Source organism: Brachyistius frenatus, unplaced genomic scaffold (assembly GCF_029030835.1).
Source record: "Brachyistius frenatus isolate BFR_SWC_R1_liver_20210118 unplaced genomic scaffold, ASM2903083v1 Contig_265, whole genome shotgun sequence".
NCBI lineage: Eukaryota > Metazoa > Chordata > Actinopteri > Embiotocidae > Brachyistius > Brachyistius frenatus.
This window is the reverse complement of record NW_027210864.1, coordinates 153,023-180,126: the sequence shown is the minus strand read 5'-3', so window position 1 is coordinate 180,126 and position 27,104 is coordinate 153,023. Positions and strand designations below refer to the sequence as shown.

The window sequence follows — 27,104 nt, the reverse complement described above, 5'->3', positions numbered from 1 at the left end:
GCTCGTCTATACATGTTTAAATAACTCTCAGGTCATCAGAGAAGCAGCTAACTGTTCCCAAAGTCAAACAAAACATGGAAAAAGCAGTATTTAGTTACTATGCAACAACCATGGCATCACTCATTAGTTTGCGAGCTGCACTTTTGAAGCTTCCAGTTTGTCATTTGTCAATCAAACCAGGAACGCCCCCAAAACATACCGCTCTATGAGGACTCGTATATAATTAATGAAAAACTACCAGTGCACTCATCAGAAGACTTTTTTTGGGGGAAATTGGTAAAACCCAAATGTGTTTATGCTTTTGTACCCTGCGTGTTGGACTTCTGGTGCAGGAGGGTGATGAGCTTGCTCTTCATCTCCTGGTCTCCAGCCAGAGAGAAGGTGTAGGACAGCAGGGCGGTGGTGTACAGGTTGTCCAGCTGGCCGGCCACCGCCGCCTTCAGACAGCTCAGGCAGTTCTGGACCAGCGGGTCCTGTCACAAACCGGGCAACACAAAGAGGAACGGGGTGTCACAACCGGTACAGTAAGTGAGAATTTTTTATTTTTTTGGTATGCTTCTAAAAATAAAAATGCTGAGCTACTTTTTTCTGTTTAAAGCTACAGCGACAATGGACATGCACGTGGACATTTCTAAAAGGCACTAGTTGGGTTTAAATACGATTTTCTATGCAACAGTGTTATCAGGATGTGAAAATGAACTTCACTTTAAATGTTAATTATGTTAAATATTACCTCGGTGATGACTGAAAACGGAGGAGAGCGACGTGGGACTCACCGTGGTGTTGGCGTCCAGCTCCAGCAGGGCAGCGGTGATGTAGGCCGTCAGGGACACGTCGTCACTGACTCCTCCCTGGTGGAAGCACACGATCAGAAACTCCGTCACAGATATGTTACAGCTTTACTTCCTGCTTTTCTTTTCAGTCTGTGGCTTCTTTACATCACAGCCCACTATGCTGTGAGAAAGCGGTACAATTCAAACACTGCATGCGTGTCGGTGTGGTGGGTGGAAGTTCATACAATTCATCTCTCCAGTGCAGTTTTATGTGCAGCGTCGGCAAAAACATTTAAAGAGTGTTTAAAACTGAAAATTATGATACATTTGAAAGAATATGAAAAAAAAAAAAGAAGCAGGAAAGGTGTCGCTTATCACAGATAATGACCTTCAGTCGGTCAGTCACTGCTGATGAAGCCAACTGTGAAGCGTGTCATGAACGTAGGAGCGCATTATTAAACTCCCACATATTTCCTACAAATACAACTTTGCTGGGTTTCCTGAATCAACAGATGAAGTCTTCTGTCCACAGAGGTGTTTTAAAGCTCTGCATTTATCCTGAGGGACATTAAAATTTAAGTTTGACCAATATGTAGATTTATGAATTGTTCAGGAGGACACAGTTAAATTACATATTCTTTGATGTGGCATCCTCACATTGTACGGTGACGTGTAGCAGCCCCATGTCGTCCAAGTCGTTTCATTTGTAGCTTAATTGTGTAAACGGGAAGCAGAGCGTTCAGGTAAAAACACTACGTCTTTCCAGAACATCAGCTTTCTTTTGTCCCTCATCACACTAAGAAGAGTCTAGTACTGGTCATCTTTAGGGGTGGAGAGCTTTCAAACGAGAAGCTGATCCACAGTGGATTAAGTGAGGAACAGTTTCTGTGTGGGGATCAGTGCAGGAGGGAAGTTCCTCCAGAGAGAATACATCCATAACCAGACGTCACCACTTTACCTCCAGACGTCATACTGAGGCTACAACATGGAAAAGGTCTCATCTGAAAGTAATACGTTCATGAATTTTCTGAAAAGGGTCTGTAAGATTTTTTAATATCAAACAATGAAACAATCTTGTACCAAACCTGCTTCATGCTGTATATGAAGAAGGATTATATTCATTATCTGTTTGACTCTTTCAAGTTCTCATCAGCTTTAACTGGATTCCTATTATTGAGCTACTTTTAACAGAAAAGGCCTGAACTCATTTTTAATGCTCCTTCTGTTCCCTGTGAGGAAGAGAAGTGGAAGTCGGGCCTGGCTGAGAATTAGAGCCTAGTAATAATTTGTCTGGGATGTTTCCTCTGCTCTGTGTGTGTGTGTGTGTGTGTGTGTGTGTGTGTGTGTGTGTGTGTGTGTGTGTGTGTGTGTGTGTGTGTGCTGCTTGCCTGCAGGCCACAGGCTCTCTCCGCTCAAATCAACAGCTCTGAAGAACTCCTCTCTATGTAAATCACTTCTTACTTTTAATTCAGCGTTTTTGTCTTACAGGAGAAATTCAGCCGAGCAGAACAGTTCAATGATGATAAGAACCTGAAAGTTCCATTTAAAAAAGACACTCAGACGAGATCATTACCTTCATGCCGTTGTGGAAGAGGTTTCCGACAGATCTGATGCAGCCGTCGGGCCGCTGGTGTTTGGACAGCCACCTCCTGGCGTCTTTAACGTGCTGCGGCTGCATGAAGATGTACGGTCTCGCACCGCCGAAGGACTTCATCACAAAAGCGGTCAGCCTAAAAAAAAAAAGTCACAGAACATACACACGCATAAACTTAAAAAAACAAACAAACAAAAAAACACATCTAACCATGCGAGCCTGTGTTGGTGACCACGAAATGAACCCAGCTTCAGGACAATTACATAACAGTTTCTTCAAGATGGAGCGGCTGGACTGAGCTGCATCTACAACAACACAATCGTAATTCCTCCGAGCCGCACTCGAGCCCAGCGGAGTTTAAAGACAGCAGCAGCTGGAACACGGGAAACTCCGGGGCTTCTGGGAAGTAAAACTCACATGGAATACATCTTAATGGGCCCCGTTATAGACAGACGTCATCACATTCTGGATTGCAGTGTGATCAGTATGGATGCAGAGCAGGGTCAACTCTGCTAAACGGAACCTAAAATATTTCAAAGCTGCAATTCTTCAATATTTTGGCCACTTGTGGGCACTAGAACAACCTGTAAACGTAACGCCGAGTGACATATTACTGCCTTGCACTGTTCAATGTGTTAGCAAACAGCTGCTCATACACATGCATGGTGAATGTAACTGTAAAATGTGCATCTCCTTTTTGCTCTGATTTGGTCTCCAACTACTCCAGAAATACAACATCTGCCTCTGCAGCCATCGTATAGCCCAGCTGCAAACTGCCTGTCTGTTGTTTGGTGCTTGACAGGTGGTGTATATTGGGTTTATCAGAGCTGTATATTGGTGAGGCTGAACCAAAAAAGCAGACTAATAAACCAAAACAATAAGCTAAAAGATAATAAAATGCACAATAAGGATTAGGGTGACTGCAAAATGTTACCTTAAGTAATCATTTCCTGTAAGTTTGATGCTATGACCGATACCTTTAATATCACAAATAGAAGCTTTTTAAAAAAAAATTATTATTATTATTATTATTACTATAATAAATAAAAAAAATGGATTGGTGCAGCTTTAAAGCTGCATCAAGTATTTTTGTAAACTTACAACACATGCCAGAAACCAATAGACTAAAACCAAACAAGTGCTTATTTACACATTCAGCAGAAACATTAGCATGTATTTGGAGTCGTGTTTGTTTCGGCCCAATGAATGTAAATCCAAGACTCACTCCGCTTTGAGCTCTGGTTTGGTCTCCAACAACATGTGGCTCTTCAGTCATTACACACTCTGGCTGCCAACAGCGTCTGTCTGCTGTTTGGTGCTGGACAAATACCAGGATTTCTGAGGTTTAAAAGGGGTGAGGCTGAACCAAAACAATAAGCTAAAAGACACCAACATGCCCCGTAAGGATTATGGTACCCGCAAAATGTTACCCTAAGTGACCATTTCCTGAGGTTTTGACACTGTGACTGGCACCTTTAATACTACCAATGGTAGCTTTATTATTAGTGGACAAAAATGGATCAGCGCAGCTTTAAAGCTGCATCCATGAAATTTTGTATACAACCAAGAGTTTAAACCAAACAGTTACCTATTTACACATCCAGCAGACCCAGAGCAACATTATCAGTCATTTTGGTTCTGACTGCATGATGAACGCTGGCTCCACCGTGTTCACCAGCTAGTCTGTAACTGTGTGCAGCAGGTTTATCAGAGTAGTTTCACTTGAAAACAGACGAGAGCAGAGTCTGCGGGCCACAAACAAAGAGTTAAGAAGCTTAAATCTCAGAGCGGCGAGGGGAACGGCACAGCTGGGTGATAATTCTCTGTGGGTTCATCTCTACAAGCAACTCCTTTCACATTACACGTCATCCTACGAGCCATTGTTCATGTAAAGACTATTGGATGGTGCAGCTTCAAATAGAAAATCAGTGGGGTGAAAGTTCCAAAGTTGTACATCAGTAAAACGGTGATGTTAGTTTAAGTGAGTCGGACAGTTTCATCCAGTCTTCTGTCTGAATCGCAATGCAACTGAACACTTGAGAGCCCTAGTTTCTCCCAAACAAACATACACCCACACACACCAACTGCCAAACTGCCCAGCACCCTTTCAAAACAGCAGAAGGTTTGATAAATCCCCGGAGGCACTGTGCTTTAAGCCCATTAAATGAAAATATTAATATTTTCTGGCAGGTTCCTCATAAAGTAAATTATTAGGATGCTTGCGGGTGCCAAACACCAGAGAGGACACATTGTGTGTGTGTGTGTGTGTGTGTGTGTGTGTGTGTGTGTGTGTGTGTGTGTGTGTGTGTGTGTACCTCCGACTGTGTCTGCGTGTCATTTTTTTGTTCTCTCGTCACATGAAGTGTGAGATTTGAGCTGAAAATACTCAGTTCAACAGCAAAGCTCTGGATAAATGTTTCAAATGCTTCTATAACCGCTGACGCAACCGCAGTAACCATCACGTCTATCATCGTGAATATATTCTTTATCATTTTGCTATTAATAGGTCATCAAAAATGTTGTTGTTGACAGGTGAGGACGTGACGGGAACACAAGTAAAAGCGGGTGGTCTTTCTGTTTCCTTCTCAGTTTGCCAGACGTTTATCTGCCAAATTGGACTTTTTTTGGGCCACTTATGTAAAAACAATGCATTTATTAGTATCATTTCTAAAACTATTTAAAATGAAATCTAATTAAAAATGTAATATATAACGTCACTTGTCAGTATAAAACCATCTCTACTGTTTGATAGCGACTGACTCATGGCCAGTTGCTCTATGTCTGATATGATATGCATCCTGAGATGATCTCAGATCATTATCGAGGCATTTTGGGGGGCAAAACGACTCAATCGTAACGTCCCTCGTTTCCCCTTCAGCAGCTTCCTCTCCCTCCCGTTACTGACCAGGTGTTTCCAGAGGCGTCGCTCTTCCCGAAGGCGCTGTAGGAGCCGTCATCGTGCTTGTAGGTGAGCTCCCTCTGATATCCTGCAACACACAGACACAGGAAGAACACCGTTATACTTGGAAAAGGATTCCCCCATCACCATACTGAATACACAGAGACCAACGCACCTGCGCAAAATGCATATTGTATTGTGTGACATTTTAGAAGGGCGGGATCTTCCTCTTTTAAACAGGTTTTCACAGTTATAGTTCAAACTAGTCAGGCATACTGGTATTACTGAAAGAAGACTGGTATTTACAATCAACTGACGGATGAGATGACGACCTTTCCCAGTGAGAATGTAACTCCAACATCAGTTTAATGGTTCACTCGCACATTAACAATCATTCTACTTTTCGATCGCTGTGACTCTTCCCATGTAACACGTCCTTTATGTTTTCAAATAGTGAATCTTTAAGTTTTAAATTCCTCTCTCATCTTTCAGTTGTGCGCTCAGCTGTTTTTTTTTGTTGTTGTTTTTTTTTAAACCAGACCCATCCTGAACCGATTCGAACATTGCGGAAAAATTTAAAAAAAAAAGAGTCTGAAGGCCTCACCGCTCTCCAGGAAGCGCGTCGCCTTCTCCAGAATCTTCTGAGTCAGCTGACCGGTGGTCTTCAGGTAGTTGAGGATGAAGATGTTGGGAGCAAACAGCACCATGTTCTGCTCCCCGCAGCCGTACGGCATGGCCAGGAGCTTGTCCAGGTTCTTCATGGCCCGGCCCATCAGGTCACCTGCAAGAAGCGCGCAGAGATAAAGGGTACGCTCCAACACGGGCAAAGAAATGACTTGGAGTGTCAACATGTAGTGTCACTAACCCAGAACTGAGACGGATGCTCTGGCTGATCCAGCCACAAACATCTCAGGCATCAGAAGAGAGACCTTCTTCTCCGCTGGCCCCTCTGGTGACAAAGAAAGCACAGAAAATGACATGGAAATCAAATTTGCTTAAAACCTCTTGTCCATCATCAAGTCCATCAAATAGAAGTATTCCTTTGTTAAATATAAAATAAAATCAACTGTCATTTGGGATGAAGTCGGCGTCATCGTTTTACACGTAGTTTGGTTTTACTTTTCAAAGATTTTTTGCGAAGTATCAATGTGTCTACTTAAGTACATCGTTGAAGTCTTTTATTTTGAAATTAAATGATAGGCTGACACTTCTTCTTCCTCACGAACAAATGTTTCTCCGTTTATTGTGTCCATTCGTTTGAAAGTTGTCAATTTTATTTAAAAGTTGTCAATTTCAGGCTCTGCGGAGGGGGGGGGGGGGGGACTCGTGCAGAGCCACGGCCAAACAAAACTGTATGCATGCCTTTAATAAATGTAAACGGTGAAATCTGACTCAACGGTTTTTCTCTGACATGCTGGACAATTACTACAAGCATCCGTTTCATCTCCAATCTGACCAACGCTTCTTCTCAGCGATGAGCGGCCAGTAAGAATCAATCACCCTGAACAACGGTGACGACTTTGACCTTCGACCCGGACGCAGGTCTCTGTGACAGACGGTCTTATCGGGTGTCCGACGCTCCAGATGGCCGGTTCAGACCGAGGCGCTCACATTACAGATGCCGATACTTTTACTGATGCTCTGATACCCGTGAACACTCACCTGCGGGACAGAGGAGGGCGTTGTGACTGACCATCTGGGGGGTTCCTTCAGCCTTGTGCAGAGAGATTAAGAAACAATAATGTTAGTGAATGATATTGATTTCATTACGTTCAAACTGCACACAACGCTGACGAGCTCGTCTAAAAGTGTGTGAAATATCACGTCGGTGAGACCGATCGTTACACTGGGTGAACACCATGAACGCACACTGCAGGTGTATTTGGACTCTCGCGTCAGTATTAGTTGATCTTTCAACAAGCTGCGAGTTAAACCCTCATACATATGAATGGTGAATCACATATCTGTAACCAAGTAACATTACCATTCATTAGAGGTCCGATTTCTGTCCAATCTCATGTTCACTGGATGCAAAGCCAATTATTCAGCCGGTGTCATTCAATACTGTGAAAGTGAACAAGAACAGTAAAACCAAAAAGTAAGTGGAAGTGACGAGCTGGAAAAGAGCGAGTGGAGGATCTGACTGAGAACCAGAAGACGCTACGCCCGCCCACCTATAGCAGAAACCTGACCTCACCACAGGCCCGTCACAATCAAACCAGACACGCCCACAAACATACAGCTCTTTGAGGCCTAATGTCTCATTAATGATGGAAAAAAAAATGTAAATGGACCACCAAAATACTGAACAGAAGGAGGGACTTTAGCGAATGACAATAATTACTTGACTTTGTATTTCATAAGAAAAGTTGAATGGGAGTCTATGGAGCCGGAGGCTTTTTTGGAGACACCCCCTAGTGGCGCTGCTGGTATTGCAGTTAAAGACACTTCTGCATTGGCCTCATTTTTCCACACAGAGGCTACATCCACTTACATATACAGTCTCTGGCCTACAGAGGTAAACTGCAGAATTGACCAATAATTCAATATAATAAAAATAATATTTTTGTTTCATCCATTGCTGTAGTTTGCTTTTACAGTTTACCATCAAAACGCGTTGTGGGTATTCTGCAGGTCAGACAATCACATTTCCTTCCTCTTAAACATTTGCAAACCAATTTCTTTGAATTTTCATTCATTGGTTACATTCATGTTCGATTGCACTCTTCACTGCTTTGACTACCATCACCAACTATTCATCAGTGGAACGGGTTCAAATGGCAGAAGCAAAGGAGCAACTCTGTTTTGTAGGTTCTGAGAACTGAACCCAATCACATCCAGTGGTATTAGACACAATCTGCAGTGTTGACGTTCGCGGTCATGTCCGACTGTCACTGACCTCCACCAGCAGCGTGCGGATCACCGTGTCGATTCGGCCCGTGTCGGGAACAACGGCCACCTCGTTGCCACACAGTACGTCCGTCTTCAGGGCCTCAGCGCTGACCTTCAGATTCACCTTACCTGTGTGCACACAAACACACGGCCTCATTCCATTGATTGGCGCTCTCTTCTCCTGTCACGCCATCACATTGTGTGTGCGGAGGCACCACAAGCCTCCAATCTGCTTTTCAAATCCAGCTCATTATCCTCACTGTTCCTCCATCCCTCCTCTCTGTGTTTTCCTTCCTCTCCCTGTTTCCCCATCTTATTCACCCTCATTAATCCCTATTTGTTGCCTTATTATACTGTCTCTCCCCCGTACGGCTCTATCTCCCACCCCCTCCCTTCATTCCGTCACAGCCCACAATCCTTCACACGGAGGACAAGTACAGATCACCCCCCGGGGGAGAGGTTTCTGAGTGTTTCGTCAGAGATACTACCTGACTTGTTAGTACAAGTGATTGTCAGCATTCCTCTAAGGGGGAGTTAGAGGAGTGCAATTTGACATTCATCAGAGCCTCGTCTCCATCCCTGCTGATGGAGGCTGATAGAAATCCTCTGCTTTCAGGCCAGGCAGCGTTACAACACCAGGCGCCTGTCTTTGCTTCAAGCAGTGCAGACGCAACGGCTGTCAGAGTCCTTAATAAGGATTAATTAGCTTGTCGTGTCTCATCTTTCACTGAAAGTATAAGATTGTATCAGACGGAACAAACAACATCGGTGTTTCATTTTTAAAGATGCGAAAATTGAAAACAGTCAAATGTGGGAATATCTCTGGCGATGAGGAGCGCTGTGACCCGCTGAGGTGGTGTTCAATCAGTGGACTGGACTGAGGAGAATAACTGTTCCCTCATTTGAATTTAGAAGAAATGTATTTAAATGTAAAGCTTTCAGATTAAAACTTGAACAAAGACATGAAAAATGCCATACTGGTTTTTGCACACGTATTTTAAATTACTGCTGGACATTTTGTAAAGCACAACTTAATGTGCGTTTTGTCTTTTTCAGGTAGCACCATTCATTTTTACAAAAACAAGCAGGATTAATCTACTCTTTATGTTTTCAGTTAATTTTTTTTTTTTTAATCTTATAAATGACAACCACAATTTTCAAGAGCCAAAGTTTACATATTTAAATTGAATGTTTGGTTTGACAATTATCAGAGCTCCAAAGATATCTAGATTTTATTATGAAATTATTACGTGTATGGTCATTTTAAAAAAACGTTGCAGCTTCAATCCACAACCTAATAAATGTGAATTTGATTTTAATGGGGAACAAAACACGACCTTTGCATTTTTTAAATCACGGCTCAAAGTCCGCTCAGCTGTTCAATCCAAAATATTTCTGAGAGGCCTGAACATGATGAAAACAATTTTATATTCTGGACGCTTTTCCCACATTTGATTTACTGAACTGTTCTTTTAAAATGTTTGTAATCGTTATACACTGAGAAACACTCGCGTGAGATATCCTCTCTGTAAATGTTCTTTTTTGAGTCCATCATTTTTTTCTTGGCTTTATATAAAATTTGAATGTTCCCAAAATTCAAAAGAGCAAAATACAGAAATCTAGTTTCCGATTATCATCACATGTAATTTGTTTCAGGTAAGGATAAAACCGTCTCCTACGGATATAATATATTTCAGAATGTGTTCTGCCTTGGTTGTTGTTTTCAGTGGTGGAAACATATTTAGGACCTTCAGTTACAGCAAATAAAAGGAGCAATGACACAATGTAAAAGGTTCGTCACTGCAAGTAAGTTCCTGCATTCAAACTCATTTCATGGCTTTACATCAGTGCTTGAAATGGGCCGGTACGCAGCACTACTTTTTACTCCTTTGGTGTATCTTGACTTTTTCTTGTGAATTTTTCTCAGGCTTTTGGCTTGTGCTAGACTGGATTAGCGGGAGGAAGGCTCTGCTGTGATTGGTTGTTAAATTGGGGCAAGGATTTAGGTTAGGGACCAGCTGATTGGCTGTGAAGTTAACGCATCTGTGATTTGTTGTTTCACATTCAATCACAGAAGCGTAGAGTTTAGACCATGCTTCCCTCTGGCTGATCTAACGGTTGATGTTAAATTGGATCAGCCAAAGGGATGCACCCTCCAAACTTTAAAGGTGCTGATTGGTTGTTTCACTGTCAATCCACCCTTCACTAATCCTCAACCTTCCCACTGTGTAACAACCAATCACAGGCAGTCCGTCCAATCTAGCACCAACTGTTCCAATTTAAAAGCCCTCGTTTCAAATTAAAATCCCTCCGGTATTCCAGTCATTAGATTAGATTTGGAACTAGTCTTGTTAATGTAATAATGTTCATCCCCTTGATTAAACATCACCAACATGTGATAAAGGGAAGTACTGGCACCTGCATTTTTACACTGCGAGCATTGATTTACAAACTGTCCGGTACCTTTATTTATAGCAGAGCAAAATGCTGTATTTGGTAATCACTTGAATACGTGCTTTCCTTAACTGGAGGATTTCAAATCAACCTGTATTTTGAGCAGCATCATTATATCAATTGAAATCATAAATAAAACAATACATTATGTTCTTTGTAATGAACAGCATATTTCAAGTCTCTACATTTTGAACTTGCTGCTGCAGTGAAGAGACAGCGTGTTTTTTTTTGTTTTTTTTAAAAAAAGGTCTCCATAGACAAAGTCAGAAAAATACTAAAACACTTGTATGCATTAAAAAACATTAATGTTCCCATCAGTCCAAGACCAAAGGAACCTACGATAAAATCTAATTGTAAAAGTTCATTGCATCATATCAGAGGTGAGTGACACTGACTGGCCTTAATAATTTGCAATAACATATTTTAAAGTGAAGTGTTACTGAGCCAGCATTATTTCTGGTCACCTGACTGTCAATACCTAGGGCGGTTGGAGTCACAATCCATGAGAAGGTCCTGCTCTCCTCGCCGCACAGACATATGCTGTAATGGCAGCCATCGCAGTTTCTGAAGGTGTACTGGTCGGAATCAGTCAGCATTACCTTCACCTGCAAACAGAAACAAAACAGACAAAAGCTTGGTCTCGGAAATAAATATAAATGCACAATACAGTAATGATAGAACACCAGTCAAAAGTTTGGACATACCTACAATCCTGTGAAAAAGTATTCAACACCCTCCCACCGGATTTCATCCCTGTTCAATCCATTTATCCCTTGGGTGGACCATTTTCAGAAGCATGAAGTTGACTACAAAGTCTCACCAGTAGTACATTATGCCAAAATCAAAAGAAATTCCAGAGGAGACAAGGAAGAAAGTGACTGAAAACCATCAGTCTCAGAATGGTTATGGCTCTGGGACACCACAGTCAGAGACATTAAGTGGAGAAGACTTGGGACCACAGTGGACCCTTCCCAGACACGCATGAAGTCATCCAAGAAGTCACAAAGAATCCAAGGTGAACATCCAAGGAACTGCAGGCTACTCTTATCTCAATAAAGGTCAGAGTTCATGACTGCACTGTCAAAAGGACACAAGGCAAACGTGGCCTCCATTAAAAAGCACAAGGAGAAAACTACCGCTAATCCTGAAGGCCATTTTTGCGACACCAGGATGACGCTTTTGGGAGAATGTTCTATGGACTGTTCGGAAGACGGAAGTACCGTTACCAAACTCAGAGTTTCATAAAAAAAACCATTTACTGGTGACACTGTTAGTGATTTATTCACAATTCAAGGTAACACCTAACCAACATTCTGGACCGACACACCATCCCATCTGGTTTGAGCAAACAATCACACAGACGAGATGGTTTGGGATGCGTTTTAGTGCAGAGGGAAGGAAAAGAAGCGAACGAGCACTCAGACTATGAGGGAACTCCTTCACGACTGTTGGAAAAGCTCCCGCTGATGACTTCATAAAGCTGACTGACAGAAGGAAGGGAGAGCAACGCTGCCATCAAAGCAAAATTTACTACTTTTGATTCCTTTGATATTCTGCTTTTCTTAATTTTTTGCTTATTACATAGATCTGTAAGTCAATTCATAATTTTGATGTCTGCATTACAGTTTTATAACATAGATCATTTTAACATATAGAAGAAAAAAAAAAAAAAAACTTGAATTGGTAGGTGCCTCCAAACCTTTGACTGTTCTGTATTATTTCAATTTCACAAGGGCACAAGTAAATGAGTAGCATCTGGAAGAACTTGAATATTTACCATAATGCATTTGGAGAGATAATTGAAGACTGTGGCTTTGAGTGTGAACACCTCGCCTCGGATGACAGAGTAGGGCAAGGTGAGACTGACAAAAAACGGCTGGAAGACTGTCAGTCCGATGTTTGGCGCCACGCCGAAGCCCACAGAGGAGACGCAGAAGGCTCCAGCGGCCCACTTCGTGATGGTGTCCGGGACCGTCTTCTCCACATTCACCGACCCGCTGTCTCTGTACAAACAGACCAGCGAGAGTAAAATCTAAATCCATCTGCAGCTGATGACATATCATGTGCAGTTGGTTTTGGGGGTCTGGAAAAGCTCCATTCTTTGGGACGTTTGACTGGTCAGTAAATATTACTGTACAATGTCCATTACTCATTATTAACTGCTGATGGATATGGCTAATTCTATTAGACTGTATGACCAAGCTGCACATACCTCTACCAGGAATCAGAAAATGGGACAAAAATATGATGGCACAAGAGAAAAGCTGGAGATAATCATTAGATTCCTCCTATGAGGATCCTGAATGTCTGCTCTTGACAAAAATATATCGGAGTATTAAATGGATTACCAGGAAAATAACAGGAGAGTTGCTCAAAACAGCACGATGTTGGCATCATTGGCTCAATACTGCTAGTGTGGCAAAAACAGATCATTATAAATGATATGGTGACCATATGACAAGCAGGGAAATCAAAAGCCAAAGGTCCTGAAACCCTTTCAATAAGCTTCTCTGCGGGATGGACGCTTACATGAAAACACATTTTTCTCCCTAAATTAACAGTTTTGGTTACTGCACAGACAGTGTCAGATCTGTAGGTCTTAGACTGTTGGTTTGACTTTGGCTCCTAAAATACAACCCCCTTTCCAAAAAAGTTGGGTTGCTGTGTAAAATGTAAATAAAAACAGAATGCAATGTTTTGCAAATTTTTACACATCAGTCTGTAAATATTTGGGAACATAAAGACCAGTTGCTGGAGTTTTGAAAATGAAATGTTGTCCCATTCTTGCCATATATAGGATTTCAGCCGCTCAACACTTCGGGGTCTCGATTGATGCATTTTTAATTTCATTATGTGCCAAATTTTCTTAAATATGAGACGGGTCTAGACAGCAGACTTTTCTACTGCAGCCATGGAATTAAAATATGTGCAGAACGTGGTTTGGTATATGCTGCCATTCAGACAACATACATCTACTTAAACTGAAGATTCAAACTGCACATTCTAGCAAACACCTCCTCTTTCCTCCACAACCTCCTAAAAAAATGCACTGCTTTGATAATTTTCACATATTATTACCCAACAGTAACTAGGTCCCAGATCCAGGTCTCAGGGAAGAACGTTCTGATGATCTCCTTTTTCTCTTCCTCTTTACCTCTGAGCACACCACCGACACTCAAAGGCATCATGTTGAAGGCCATAGGAACAGGAGAGTCTAGGACATCTGGGACGAGCATGTCTTGGAAAACAAAACGGGACAGAAAAAACAAAATTATTACACGTCTTTACTTACCCAACAGAAATGAGCTCCCAGATCCAGGTCTCAGGGAAGTATGTTCTAATAGTCTCCTTGGGCTTTCCAACATCAGCATCGGCAACTTCGAAGAAATCATCCATCTCTCCAGAACTTTCTGCAACTCAATGAAGTTTATAGTATAACGGTAGTTTCTTTTCCGAGGTAAGTATCAGTAAATAACATAACACCAGCAGCCTACCACACAACGTACCATAAACATAGTCGATGCCATGCATCCTTTCCAGGCAGTTATATGGTTTTTTCACATCAGAGTTGGTCACAATTTTGATTCCAATTTCCTAGAAATGGACAGAGAGAAAACTCAATAAGGGATAGTGAAGTTGAATACTGTATATGATTCAATCATTACTGATGATGAAAATGAAACAAAAGATAATCTATGATTACATTACTTTAAATGAGGATTGAATCGGTAGAAATACAAAGATACAGTTAGGTATTGATAGATACAGAAGGGACAGAAATAGAGATAAAGAATGAGATACTGTAGAAATAAAGCAATAGAGATAGAAAAAAGAAACAGAAAGACATCAACAGATAGAGATATAGCAATAGCAAAAAGAAAAACAATTAGAGGCAGACAAAGAGAAAAATGCAAACAAATCCGGAGATAGAGGTTGAAACAAAGAGAAAAAGAGAGATAAGAGGCTAGCAAGTGAAATGAAAGAGACAGTAGACAGAATTAGTAGAGTTAAAAATGATAGAGTTAGGCTGCGATCAGACGACAATATATTTGTCTGTCACATTTTCTGTCGCCATCTCAGATTAGGCAGTCAATGTGCCATAAATTCTTTGTGTCTTTGTGGGGAGAGGGGCGGCACTACAAGGACGACCCGGACCAATCATCTTTCCCGTCCGTGCATGTCATTTGTGGAGAGGGTCAATAAGTTGTCGATCATGGCTACAGGAGGTGCGATGCCAACGGCCCTTTTGCCATGTTTACAAATGGAAGCCAGAGAGCATTCTGTCATTCTATCGAGCAACGTCACAAATAGAAGTAGGCAGCTAATAGGATAAAAAAAAAAAAAAAAAAAGTAATTCTAGAATTTTCATCGGCGTGTCGTGTGGTGTCGCAGACGCCGCATCGCTGTTCGTCAATGTGTCACACGACAAGGCCCCATTTGCCGTTCAGGACGATCATATTTGGGCCCGGACACTAAACTGGGGCTGAATTAGTGCAGTCTGAGCCCAGCATTAAATGTAGAAAGACAGATTGATAAATAAACAAATGAACACAACGAAATGCAAATCGTAGATCAGGTATTATTGCCAATATCTCAATTAAAAAGGATGAATTTCTACTTTAAATATGCTGTAGACATCATTCTTCTGATTGGACTGTCCGAAGTAGACGGAGCTCCTGGTTCGGCGAGCTGCCAGAGTGTCCGGTGCCCGTGCAGGTGATGGTGCTGGAGTTGTTGGTTGTGTTGTTGGTTGTGCGGGTGGGATTTCCAGCTCTAGTTCCGCCTCTGGTTCTGGCACCGGCACGGGGAAGCAGGGATACGGCTCAAAGTCGTCAACATGATAGACGTATCCGGACAGCTTCTGGACAGGCAGCTGGCTGTACAGCTGCACAAACACACCGCTGTGCATGAGCCCGGGCAGAACTGAATTATATACAGTAGTATATGCAGTCAGATAAACCCAGCTCTCAAAAGATGATAACATTTTAAATCCATTGATGAAATAGGCCCAGAAAAATAAGGTATACACTCGGTGGGTCATTGCATATATTAAAGTTAGAGAAACTGAAAACCACACCAGGTTACAATGTCACCTGAAGTGAGTTGAATGAGTCAGTCTTGAGACAATGACATTAAATGGGAGCTGAATCCACCAGAAATACATGTAATATTAAAAGTTTAACCAAAAAAGGAAAGCAGATCTGCTGCTTAAAAGTTTTGGTGCGAGTGCAAGGCTCAGGCCTGAGTTTGATGATAAATTACTTCCATGTCCACTTCTCCCAACTACAAAGCGAAGGCATTACGCTATTTACAACAAGAATAGGTGCCAAGGTGCCAGTGGAATACGTTAACATAGGTCAAAGATGATCGGTGTCGTACATAGTTAACAGTGATTTCCTGCTCGGCCTTCAGCAGGAGGACGCTCTGGTCGATGGCTCTGACGGAGCAGATGGAGCCCGGGTGAGCCTGCAGACTCAGCGTGGTCTTTTCCGCTGGAAGCTCCTGGAGGGAGGAGAACTTCAACGCCACCTGCACAGGAGGCACAGAGGGGGAGAGTCACTAGTTTGGTAGCAGATTAGACGAGGTTTGTCTGTCCTCCGTGATTAAACGTCTTAATATGTTATTACATAGATGAAATACTTGCAGGTTAGCTACCTTGTTATTGAGGCAGAGCTGAACGGGGAAGTCCTGGCTGTCGGCCACAGCCTCTCCACTGGGCATCACGGTGTAGACCACCACCTGGGCAAACGGTGCCAGATTTGTCATCTGACTGAGGGACACGGACAACTCTCCTCTGTTGACTGAGGCACAAAACACAAGGAGACGAGAAGAAATTTGGCATGTGGCAGCATGACAATTAAAACACAAGTAATATTCCTTGTAGCTATTATAATGAAAGTGGTCACAGGCACATAATGTGTTAAACTGCACTTTGTGCGTGAAGCAGAACATGAAGAACTTCATGACGAGCGGATGTCAGCTCGTCGTGAACCGAATGTTCAGAGCAGTTTGAAGCCTGAGCTTTTCCTCAAAAGGAATTACTTTTACTTTATTATTTAAAACGTTGTTCACATTTAATGTGAACGTCTGACATTGGAACGTAATTGATAATGGAAAATATAGAAAAGCATAATAGGTCCCCTTTGAGGTTAGCCCTCGTCTTAGTTGAAACACGAGTTTATACCTGTTCCTGCTTTAACAGCCACGGGGACACAACCATGTTCGACAATTGAACCTTTGGACTGCACCTAGAAAGAAAGACAATGCAGGCAGAGAAATTTATTCACGAGTGTTTTTTTTGTTTTTTACATTAATGAGGGAAGAATTCTCATACATTTTTTATACACAAATATTTTACATAATTCGGCCCACATCATTTCTGCAAGAAGCCATTTCAGAAACGATAGGGTGGCCAAATAACTACAATTTAACACTAGTAACACTGGTTGTATGATGCATGATCTACATGCTTTAAAAACATTTTGGGTGTCGCAGAAAAAAAAATTCTCATAATAAAAGTCTGGTGTTTATTCACGTTCAGTTAATAAAAACAAACCATACTTTACAAACCACAGCATCTTCCCAAATTACAAATGCCCAGATATATTTCTAAAAAAAAATATAAATAAATCAGCAAGATAGTGTTTCACTCACCGCTGAGTTCAAGGTCCGCTCAGCGCCTGACACTCAAATACTCACAGTAGCCAACAACCAATAACCACGTACCAGGTAAAAGAAGTCGAGGACTTCCTGTCCAACTTTTAGCTCATCCCCCTGGATGATGTACTGAGCTCGCACTGCTGCATCCGTGTTACAGGGCAGCTTCCCTCTGACCTGCATGAGCTTCAGAAAGCTGCTGCTCTTGGAGTAAAACGCCATCACGTGGTGGTGGGCCGACCTGAATTCTGGCCTTCGCAAATTGGGTGCATACGGCTCAGTCTCCCGTGTATTTTTAGAGGTGGCCTGTTGAGGGTCAAAGGTCAAACTTTCCACACAGACATCAAACCTCCATCCAAAGACTGAAGGCCAGTGTGAGCCATCTTCAACATGAGTTTAATTAAACATTGATTGTGAAATTGACGAATACTGAGCTGGTTGTTAATGAAACGATTAACAGGATCGACTCCACTAAAACAAACAGGCCTTCTGGGAACAACAAAACAACAACAGAGAGCAGTCACTGACCATCAGAGACACCTGGTCCTTCCACAGGGACGTGTCCAGAGAGAACAGAGCCATGCCTTTGGTGTCTGTGGTGAGTGTCAACTTCTGTGAGTCGCCGGCGGATAAGTACACTGGCTCGTTGGCGACCGGCATGTTGTCTGCACCGACCACTTTGACCTGCGAACAAGTCAGGAAATAGAGGCAGGCTTTCAGGATGTATCGAGACTACAAGTTCACCATTCCTCAACATCATTAGGATTTTGCCACTCAAATATTCCAGTCTGGCTAAAAAAATTAAATTTATTAAAAAGGTAAAGGTCCTGATCATTAAAAGATTAAAGCGAAAGGTTTTTAATCCCTCGAGATGTATGAATGAGTTCGAAGGCTTATCTTCTGGTTAAATGATTAGAAATCATCCTGTGGGGAACATGAAAAAGAATTTCATGGATATCTGGCCATAAACCACCAAAATATCTTTGCATGGACTTGGTCAAGTGGAAATATTGATATATTAGTGGCAGAAGTAAAAACGAGAATCCCCAAAAACACAAGGATTCACTTTCTGGGGACCCTCAATGATTACATCTTATATCAGACGAGACAAAACCAGGAATTAAAATCCTTTCCACTGTTTGGCTTCTGACCTGTACGGCAATGAAACTCATTTGAACTATAAGTGCCAACAATGAGCGACTACATTGGAACATAGGTGGTTCTTTGACATTAAACCTAAAAGGTACAGGCCTGTGCAAATACACAGCCTCGTACACAAGTCACACATTCAAAGGCAAAGCTTAAAATGACTTAAAAAAAAATGTGCACATTGATAGACACTTGCTCAGCTGTTTAAATCTGTCAATGATCCTCATGACTGGAGCTCCGCCATTACCAAGCTGCCATCTCAGCAACGATGTTGAAATAATCAAAACATAAATTTGGGCATATCATGCTATCGTTATATTGTGCAGGACGCTTTTGTAATGAAATCTCATTTTATCTAAACTACACCAAATGTTCACAATGTTAAAGACAATATATATATATATATATAAATAAACAGCAGCTCTTTCTACCAGCAGCCTTTCACATTCAGAAATGTAGTTAGCCTTGATTAGCTGCAGCCTCGCATGCAAATGACGGAGTCTGTATGTGACCTTTCCGCACATTTCTACTAGAAACAATGACAACCTTCTGACAGCAAGAAATCTTTTGCTTATAAAATTGAAAAAGTCCAAATAGGGAAATAGTGTGCGTCTTCTTAAGGAGAAAGACAGGTGGTGTGTTTTATACGCATTTTCCATTTGCACATAAAAACCCTGAGTGGAAAGGCCAAAAGTCAAGAACGAAACTTTGAACAATACAAAACAAAATAGAAATGTTATGCTGATCTGAGAAAAATAAAGTTTGGAAACAGATCTGTGTAGGCCACTGACTAAACTGTAACTCTTCTCAATGTATACATTTAAAAAAAAAAAATTAAAAAAAAAATTCTGCATTTGTTTTCAATGTTTGAGCTTCAAATGGAGCTCTTTTAAGTTGCGTAAAATAATTGTGTCTTCTGTAATGTTTTGAGGGAACCCAACAGTGAAATTTGTGCTACTAGCAGTTTATCTGAACAAACCAAAAAGACTAATATTTGCATTAAAAGGTGTGTTGCTGGTGGCCCCTGAATTAAATGAGATACTGAAGACTTTAGGATTCATCTTCCAGGCTGTAAAGATGTCAGTGCGAAACTTCAACAATTGCCAAGATATTCTTCTAAACCCCCAAAAATCATTGTGCTGACAGCAGGCTACAACTCCCACTGGTCGTCAATGAGACTGATTACCTTTCCCTCAAACGGGATGCCAGGCTTGTACGCCGCAGGAACGTCCTTGAAGGTGATAGTTCTGATGCGAGTGCTGAAGCTGGTCACCCCGTTGCCTTTAAGAACGACCCCTGGATGGTCGTCAACAGACAGATCGCAACTTGTCACGAACTGGTGCCGCTAACTCGGAGAACAGTATCTGACATTCAAATCAACCTACCGGTGCCGAACTCCTCCATCTCAGCGGTCACCTCGAAGCTGTCAGCGTATATGCTCTTATTGAGGGAGAAGTCGGCCATGTTCACGGTTTGTGTGGCACATCCACTTTTATCCGTCTGAGACAATAAAAAATAAAAAAAAAAAAAACAGAACAGGGAATTTCAAAATAAAACAACTGAGAATTATTGAAAAAGGGCCGATATCACAGCAGGTGACATTTTTGCGTCCAGGATACTCACAGTCATTTCATAAGTCTTGCAGAGGTCTTTTTCTGGTGGGCCTGTAAACCAGTAAAACTGGTTGATGCGTCGACAAAACTCGACCTTTACCGAACCGATAACTGGCTTCCCATAGGTGTATCTGTAGGAGACGGCATAGGGACACAGAGATGTTTCCAAGGAAATGACTGGATCATTTTGTTAATAAATCAGTCTACTGTATACATCTCCTTGGTGTTTGTTTTGACACAAAACTTCAATTGAATTATATTTTTTTTGCACTGTTATCACACACCCTCAATAGATGCCATCAAGGCTTCATGAATGTTTGGTTGCGACTCCACCCGTGTCTTCACTGGTTATACGATTGGTACAATATGTAGTATTTTGTTTCACTTTCAAAAACCTTTTAAATTTCCATGTTTCATCTGTGATTTGAAGCCCGTTTTATCAACATGACTCTGTACATTAGGTCATATATTGGCCAGGTTGTTACTATAACTGCTGATTAATTTACATGATTGTAAAAACTCAGCTATTAGTGTTCCCACAATTGGACCCATTAAGGAGAGACCTCAAGACCCCTCGTTTGGGAATACTGTATGCTTTTCAGTTTGTCCTTAAAAGATGGCCGCTTACAGCTGAAATAAACACATTTCTCTGCTCTAAATATCATTAGCACTGCCAGCTGCTGTCCGCTGCCAGCTGCTGTAGGTGGAACACTCACTTTCCACAGATCTGAAGCGTTGCCTCCCGATCCAGGATGGTTATCACACTAGGCAGGTGAACCGTCACTTCATACTTTGGCAAAACTAAGAGCAAAAAGGAAACCGAATCAAGCTGTGAATTTACATTGAATTCATTCGGGATCACGTTGTTAAAATGACTGTTCTATTTCTTCATATCATATAACTGCACCACACCGTATTCCTTGATGTCAAACGTGTGTGATATTTGCTCTCCTTTGTCCGTCAGGGCGGTGATGGTGTAGCTTCCTTGCACGGCCTCCGGGATCATGGGGTGTGACAGATCGAGGATGCCGCTAACGATGGCCCTGTCCAACCACTGGGCAATGCGATTCGAGTTGGGATCCTACGCGCAGTAAAGATATATGTATTAAAGCCTCCATTGTAGAATTGTTCAAAAATGTAAGCGGTCGGTCTATGAGCAGGTTTCAGCCTGTTGCCCTCAGGGGGCTCCTGCACAGTATTATTGTCATACGATCAGTTTTGGTCCTCACCACAGGGGGTCAAGGTCAAAGTCACGCACCAAAAAGTCCTACACATTAAGGATTTACAATGTTGGTCTCAAAATACATAAAGCACGATACAAATGATAAAATATTACAATTTTGTAATATTTGTCCCTCCATGAATCTTGGCTTTCTGAAAGAAACATGCATCAAAATCATGTCTTGGTATATACAGTATGCATCTATTCTATCTACAAAATGTTAGAATATTCATCCTGTACTTGGGGGCGTGAACATTGATTTATTCCATCACATTTGATTTTGAGCCATTAGCTAGCTAATAAAACACCTAGACGAGTTATTTTAGAGGACATCAGCTGACAAGTTTTCAAGTCCACTGCCTCTGCATGTAAACATTAAGGAAGGTGAACAGTCCTCTATAGTTCTGCATTGTTGTGGTTCTCCATGAAGTTACATAATCAGGCTCACTTGGACTCACTCACTTTTGAATTCTATCAATAAACAATTTGATCCAATCTGCATTGAAATGACAACAACATGCCTACTCAGAAATGCCTCATATTAAACTGCAAATGCTGAGACACATACCACATAACCACAACTTCGGTAGTTTGACCTCATGCAGGTGTCTCATAATCATAATGTTATAATGCCCTCTCTTTACATCCTCATTTCCTGCCAGCGTCTGCTCCGTCCTCTCAAATAAAAAAAAAGGCAACAATCCCAAATAAATTCCTCACAAAAGGTTTTGCTTTCAGCAAGTTTGTGGGAGTTAAGTGCATGTATGTGGTGACGGGTTGGAGAGTCCTCCCCAAAGAAAATTTTAGGTTTTTCCAATTCAAAATATGAAATTTCATGTAGCTTTTTACGAAACCTGTGACCAATTTTCACAAAAATCTGAAAAGCCCAAACAAATAATAAATAAACACCCAAAAACCTTAAAGACAAAACTTGCTGAAGGATTTCACAGGGGCTGAACTACAACCATTTGATGGGGAAAAGTTATTTAGTTTGTTTTGATCCACTCCACAATGATTTTACATTCATTCAGCTTAGGTAGTGCTCAAAATGCCGTATAATGGAAGAGAATAACCTGGCAAACGGAAAGCCACGAGTCAGCAGTTTACGGGGGGGCGGGGGGGATGTCAATGCCTCATCACTTCCCAATGCACATTTTTATTCACTTTATTAATCCCCGAGGGGAAATGTCTTCACTACAGCAGGGGGCTCTCAGGGGGGAGATGCTGCAGCAGGCTGCCACTAGCGCGGCGCCAGGTAACCTGACCTGAGGTGCATGTTTTTGGATGATGGGAGGAAGCCGGAGAACCCGGAGAGAACCCACGCAAGCACAGGGAGAACATGCAAACTCCGCACAGAAAGGCCCAGGACTGGATTCGAACCCGGAACCTTTTTGCTGTGAGGTGACAGTGCTAACCACTGCACCACCGTGCCGCCCACTGTTACCATTTCAAGTGTTTCTTACCTGGAGGGCAACCTCTTTGTACTGAAACGAAAAGAAGAAATAGATTAGCTGCACAATAAAACAATATATTATTAATCACATATCAATGTTTTTTTTAGTGTAAAAAAAAGAAATGAAGCTCTACTTAACATTTCAATAATTAGTATTCATGTAATGCTGGATTAAGATTTAACACCTTCAGCCCAATAATAACTTGATCAAAAAGTGGAGAATGAAAACACATTTTAGTGTTTAGGGTTTTTGTGTATGGAATTATGAAAAATACATAAATATTTTTTTTTATTGCAGCTCAGATGAAGTGCTGTGAGCCTGATAATTTTTTTTTTTTTTAAAAGTGCTGTCTTCATTATAACCAATGGGATTTATCACTTTCTAGCAAGCTACTTTCATCATGTGATATATTTGAATGGATTTCACGTTCACTGCGTGCGGTCATATTTTCATCCTCTCATCACACACACGGAAAAGGCCCTGAGCCGGTATTGATTCAGATGTTTGGGTCAAATGCAGTGTGTGCCAAATGAACTCTGACAGCATGTTTATCACACAACTCCACACAGCACTTCACACCCACGCTGTCTTCAAAATCAACAAACAGCCCTAGTTTCACCTCCCACTCTCCTGAACCAAAATAGACCTCGTTCCTTAGATTCACTGACTGCTGGGTAGAAAAAAAATTAAAAAAATTCACAGCAGACTGCAAAGTTCACTGCTTTAAATTACTACACACATTGTACAATATGACATAGATCTGGTTGGACAAAAATAAGTTAAAAAAATAAAACTTACCACTCGAGCCACAGGGATGAAATTGACATCCATGGAGACAATCCGGAACTTAACTTTACATAAGGAGATAAACAATTACCATTGCTGCAGTCACTTACGATTACACAGGAAAAGTCATACATAATATTGTAAAAAAAGAAAAAAAGAAGCATATAGTATACATTTAATAAAACCCCTACAGTGTACAGCACTTTCGGTTGTGTAGAAGCTTATTGGATCAGAAGGGAAACCTGCTGAATTGTTTAAAGCACCAAACAAAAAAACATACAAAAAGGTGTAAAGTTTCTGACGATATAGAAGAAGGGAACCAAATACGTTTCATAAAACCAGTGACACCAAAAAGATGAAGGAGTTGCAGGGAGCAACGGTTTATGATTTACAAGGTCTTAAAAGAGGTATTCCTGCAGTTCAGTACAGACGGTCCATACAGCTAGAAGACTTATGAGACACATTTAAAAAAACAAAAACAAGAAAAGGTCCAATTTAAAGAAGTAGAGGTCGAGATATCCTTACCTAAATTCCTAGTATGGGTCAAAGATCTGAAAATGCTAGATACATTTCCCATAATGCAATGCTGTGGAATTGGGTATTTTTCCTAAGACTCCCCCTGCCTCAGTTTTAAAACTCCTTAGAAAGTGAGGCTGAGACAACCCTAATGATATCACAATGACATCCTCAGCATTTCTTTTTCCCCTCTGACAAAAAATGAACAAACGCCCCTTTAATTTTTAACTGGAACTTCACTGATTTTAAATATAAGCAAACTGGGTTTTGACACCCTCTGAAGCCATGTTACAAACTCTGGGCTTAGACAGTGTTCACCTGGAAGGAGCGAGCAGCAACCTACTGTGACATTACAGATTGTAATGTGAACTTCTGTTTTGAAACCTGGATGCTGGCTTCTTTTTTTTTTTTTTCAGCCTCTGCCATTTTGTTTTTTGGGGGGCTAGAAGTGACAATTATTGGATGAGCTGGGGAGAAGCAAGCGGTGGACCTGACTGAGAACCAGAGAACACTATGCCCTGCCCGCCTATACGGGAAACCTCACTGCACCCAAGGCAGGTCAATCATTATCTCTAATATCTGATTAACTATGGAATTATTTTCAGAAGGAACATCAGAACATCAAATTGGAGGAAGTCAATTTAGCAAATGACAACAAAATGACTCCTCGGAAAAATGTACCGAGTTTGTATTTTATAAGAGAAAGTCAATGGTACACAATGAAGCCAGGGCCCTCAGTGGTACTGCACTTTAAGAAACATCTGCATTAACTTGTCTTTTCGGCCCTGGAAGCTGCATTTATTTATAATAAACAAGAGGGGGGGGGGGGGATTAATGACAGAAGCTCTTGAGTTGCATTATGGGATGTGTAGAATCTAGTATTTTGGGGTCCTTACAGATAAAAGACAGCTGTTGTAATTTCAAAAGGTTCTTTTTTAAATTTGTGCCTCAAATTATATCTTTAAGTTAAGTGCAATACTAAAGGAGTGATATACCCCTTTAGTATTATCACTGGTTTAATCTTTTTTTTTTTTTTTTTTTTTACAGTAAGTAAGTATAAGATTATTATACTTAGCAACACAATATTGATGGTTCCAAACATTACACAGAGAAAAAACACTTTCTCCGCACTGGATATTTTTTCTAGTGAAAATAAACAGCCTCCACCAAGAACTCTTGAGGAATCACCATTCTTCTATGTGCCGAATATAGACATAATTCCTAAAGTTGTCAAGTAGCGGCTCAGCATTATGCAGATATGATAAAGTAGTCCAAAATTGTGCAAGTACAGCTGAATTGATAAGCAGTGCAGAGAGGATGATGTGGGCAAAGTGAACAGCACAACTGCAGCAGAGTTTTTAACGAACTCTACCACAGCAGGAAGCTCCGACGCTTCCACACATCTTCCAAGTGGACTGATTCCAAACATGAGGCACCTACCAGTCTGTCCAGGTTTGTAGATGGGTTTATCAGTCTGGAGGACATGGAGGAAAGCAGGAGGCTCAATTTGGACTTTGGTCTTCTTGCTCATCGATCCACTCTCACCCTGAATCTTGACACCAATGGTTGCCACAGTTGTGCTTCTCACCGTAGGGACCTGCAAACACCAGCAAACACCCGTCTGTCAGAGAGGACTGGGAGATATCTGAATGCTCAGTATGAAAGGAGGGAGAAAAGCAAGCAAGAAAAAGGCTTTTGAGTTTTGTTTTTATAACCAGGGCCACAATGTGAAATAGCTCTCACCAATAATGGTCGAGAATAACCGCTTGAATCCAGCTGAGCAGATATTGAGCAACAACAGCCCTCTTCCACAAGGTTAATCATGAAATGCCATCATAGTTGTATAGCATATGTTTCCACTTGCTAATGGAGCAGCTATTGCATAACAGGGACTGGAAGCACTTCTAAAAAAATTCAAAAGGGGTGTTTTTTGGTTGTTGTTTTTCAGATGCGTGTGGTGAGACTGAGAGTAAGGGGCGGGAGGGGGGTTTCCAGAGGAATGCAGGTAGATAGCCAGCCTTGGGCAGAAAGCAGTCTTTGTTTAGTTGCAGAAAGACAAATGGCAGACCAGTGCTGCAGCAGGGCCAAATACTGGGGAACGAAGTGAAACTAAGTGCTATTGTCACAGAGTTGATTGGGGTTGGCGGGTCGTTCCGCATCAATGTGAAGCAAGGCCCGCAAGTTGCGTAACAGTGAGCAGCGGTGACAGAAACCAGCGCAGTAATTTACAGAGACCCATTTGGGTTGACAGCCTCAGTCATGGCGCCGGCTAGATAACTAGGTACATAATGATGCCAAGATTTGCGCCATTAGTTTGATGGACAGCGATTAGAAGAGGAAAGTACACTGTGCTTGGAAACCACACGGATTCATTTGATCCCTACAAACATTTAAAGTTTTAGTTCTGGTCTATTCTACTTCACTGCCAATTAAGCAAATGCTAGAAAAAAATAAAAAAATGTTTTACTTATTTGTCTGAATTATGATATCACATGCTTATCTGCAGCTCGTTAAACTGTATTCATGTTGCGTCTGACCTGAAAGTTTATGCAGCGGTAGAAGTCCTGCTTGACAGCTTCCTCTAAGATGACGGTGTCAGTGCCCTTGTTGAGGGTGATGGTCAGAGTAACGGGCTCCGTGGGGCCGTGGATCTGAGCACACAAGGTCTCCTGGTTCCCTCCTGTCACACGGGAGCTCACAAGCACTGCAAAAATACTGCAGGTAGGAAAAGACAGTAAAAAAAAAAAAAAAAACGTTGGAAAAAAGGTATTGATCGGTACAAAACATTAAAAGAAAGAGAAACAAAAAAAGAAAAAAAAACAGCCCAAATGGATCATTTCTCAAATTATTATTTTTGTTTTATGAATACAACAGTTATTCTTATGTATTTTGTAATTGCGATAAGATATGAGGTGCAGGTGACAAACCACAAAGAATAATCCTCAGGTACATGGAGCATTTTAGCATCTTTCAGCTCCATGTTTTGTTTTTCTGGAACTATAAATGCTGTTTTTGCTTCACTATCACTTCCCAGACAGGATTGTTTTCCTCCTAAACCAGCCAACGCCGCACCCAACAGTAAACAAAGGTATCTG

At 41.4% G+C, this 27,104-nt stretch overlaps 1 protein-coding gene across 3 annotated transcripts in view; it reads right to left on the bottom strand.

The window, feature by feature from the left end:
- LOC138634498 (alpha-2-macroglobulin) overlaps window positions 1–27,104 on the bottom strand; it is a 34,992-nt gene that overhangs the window by 5,929 nt on the left and 1,959 nt on the right. For 2 of the 3 annotated variants that reach the window (XR_011311985.1, XM_069721470.1), the window contains exons 2-28: window positions 26,547–26,724; window positions 25,450–25,606; window positions 23,506–23,558; window positions 22,717–22,737; window positions 20,944–21,112; window positions 20,748–20,832; window positions 20,042–20,162; window positions 19,804–19,918; window positions 19,605–19,714; window positions 17,798–17,953; window positions 17,339–17,575; window positions 16,797–16,860; window positions 16,268–16,413; window positions 15,992–16,141; window positions 15,231–15,497; window positions 14,119–14,206; window positions 13,691–13,850; window positions 12,390–12,615; window positions 11,091–11,217; window positions 8,166–8,287; window positions 6,929–6,980; window positions 6,132–6,215; window positions 5,871–6,047; window positions 5,273–5,354; window positions 2,347–2,503; window positions 777–851; window positions 308–473 (exon numbers count right to left, since the gene is read on the bottom strand). Coding sequence is in view for 2 of the 3 variants with exons in the window: in XM_069721470.1 (XP_069577571.1) it covers window positions 308–473; window positions 777–851; window positions 2,347–2,503; window positions 5,273–5,354; window positions 5,871–6,047; window positions 6,132–6,215; window positions 6,929–6,980; window positions 8,166–8,287; window positions 11,091–11,217; window positions 12,390–12,615; window positions 13,691–13,850; window positions 14,119–14,206; window positions 15,231–15,497; window positions 15,992–16,141; window positions 16,268–16,413; window positions 16,797–16,860; window positions 17,339–17,575; window positions 17,798–17,953; window positions 19,605–19,714; window positions 19,804–19,918; window positions 20,042–20,162; window positions 20,748–20,832; window positions 20,944–21,112; window positions 22,717–22,737; window positions 23,506–23,558; window positions 25,450–25,606; window positions 26,547–26,724 (3,545 nt within the window). In the remaining variant the exon portion in view is untranslated. Of the gene's footprint in view, window positions 1–307; window positions 474–776; window positions 852–2,346; window positions 2,504–5,272; window positions 5,355–5,870; window positions 6,048–6,131; window positions 6,216–6,928; window positions 6,981–8,165; window positions 8,288–11,090; window positions 11,218–12,389; window positions 12,616–13,690; window positions 13,851–13,904; window positions 14,023–14,118; window positions 14,207–15,230; window positions 15,498–15,991; window positions 16,142–16,267; window positions 16,414–16,796; window positions 16,861–17,338; window positions 17,576–17,797; window positions 17,954–19,604; window positions 19,715–19,803; window positions 19,919–20,041; window positions 20,163–20,747; window positions 20,833–20,943; window positions 21,113–22,716; window positions 22,738–23,505; window positions 23,559–25,449; window positions 25,607–26,546; window positions 26,725–27,104 lie in introns of all 3 variants that reach the window. The other variant, XM_069721471.1, reaches the window with a different exon arrangement.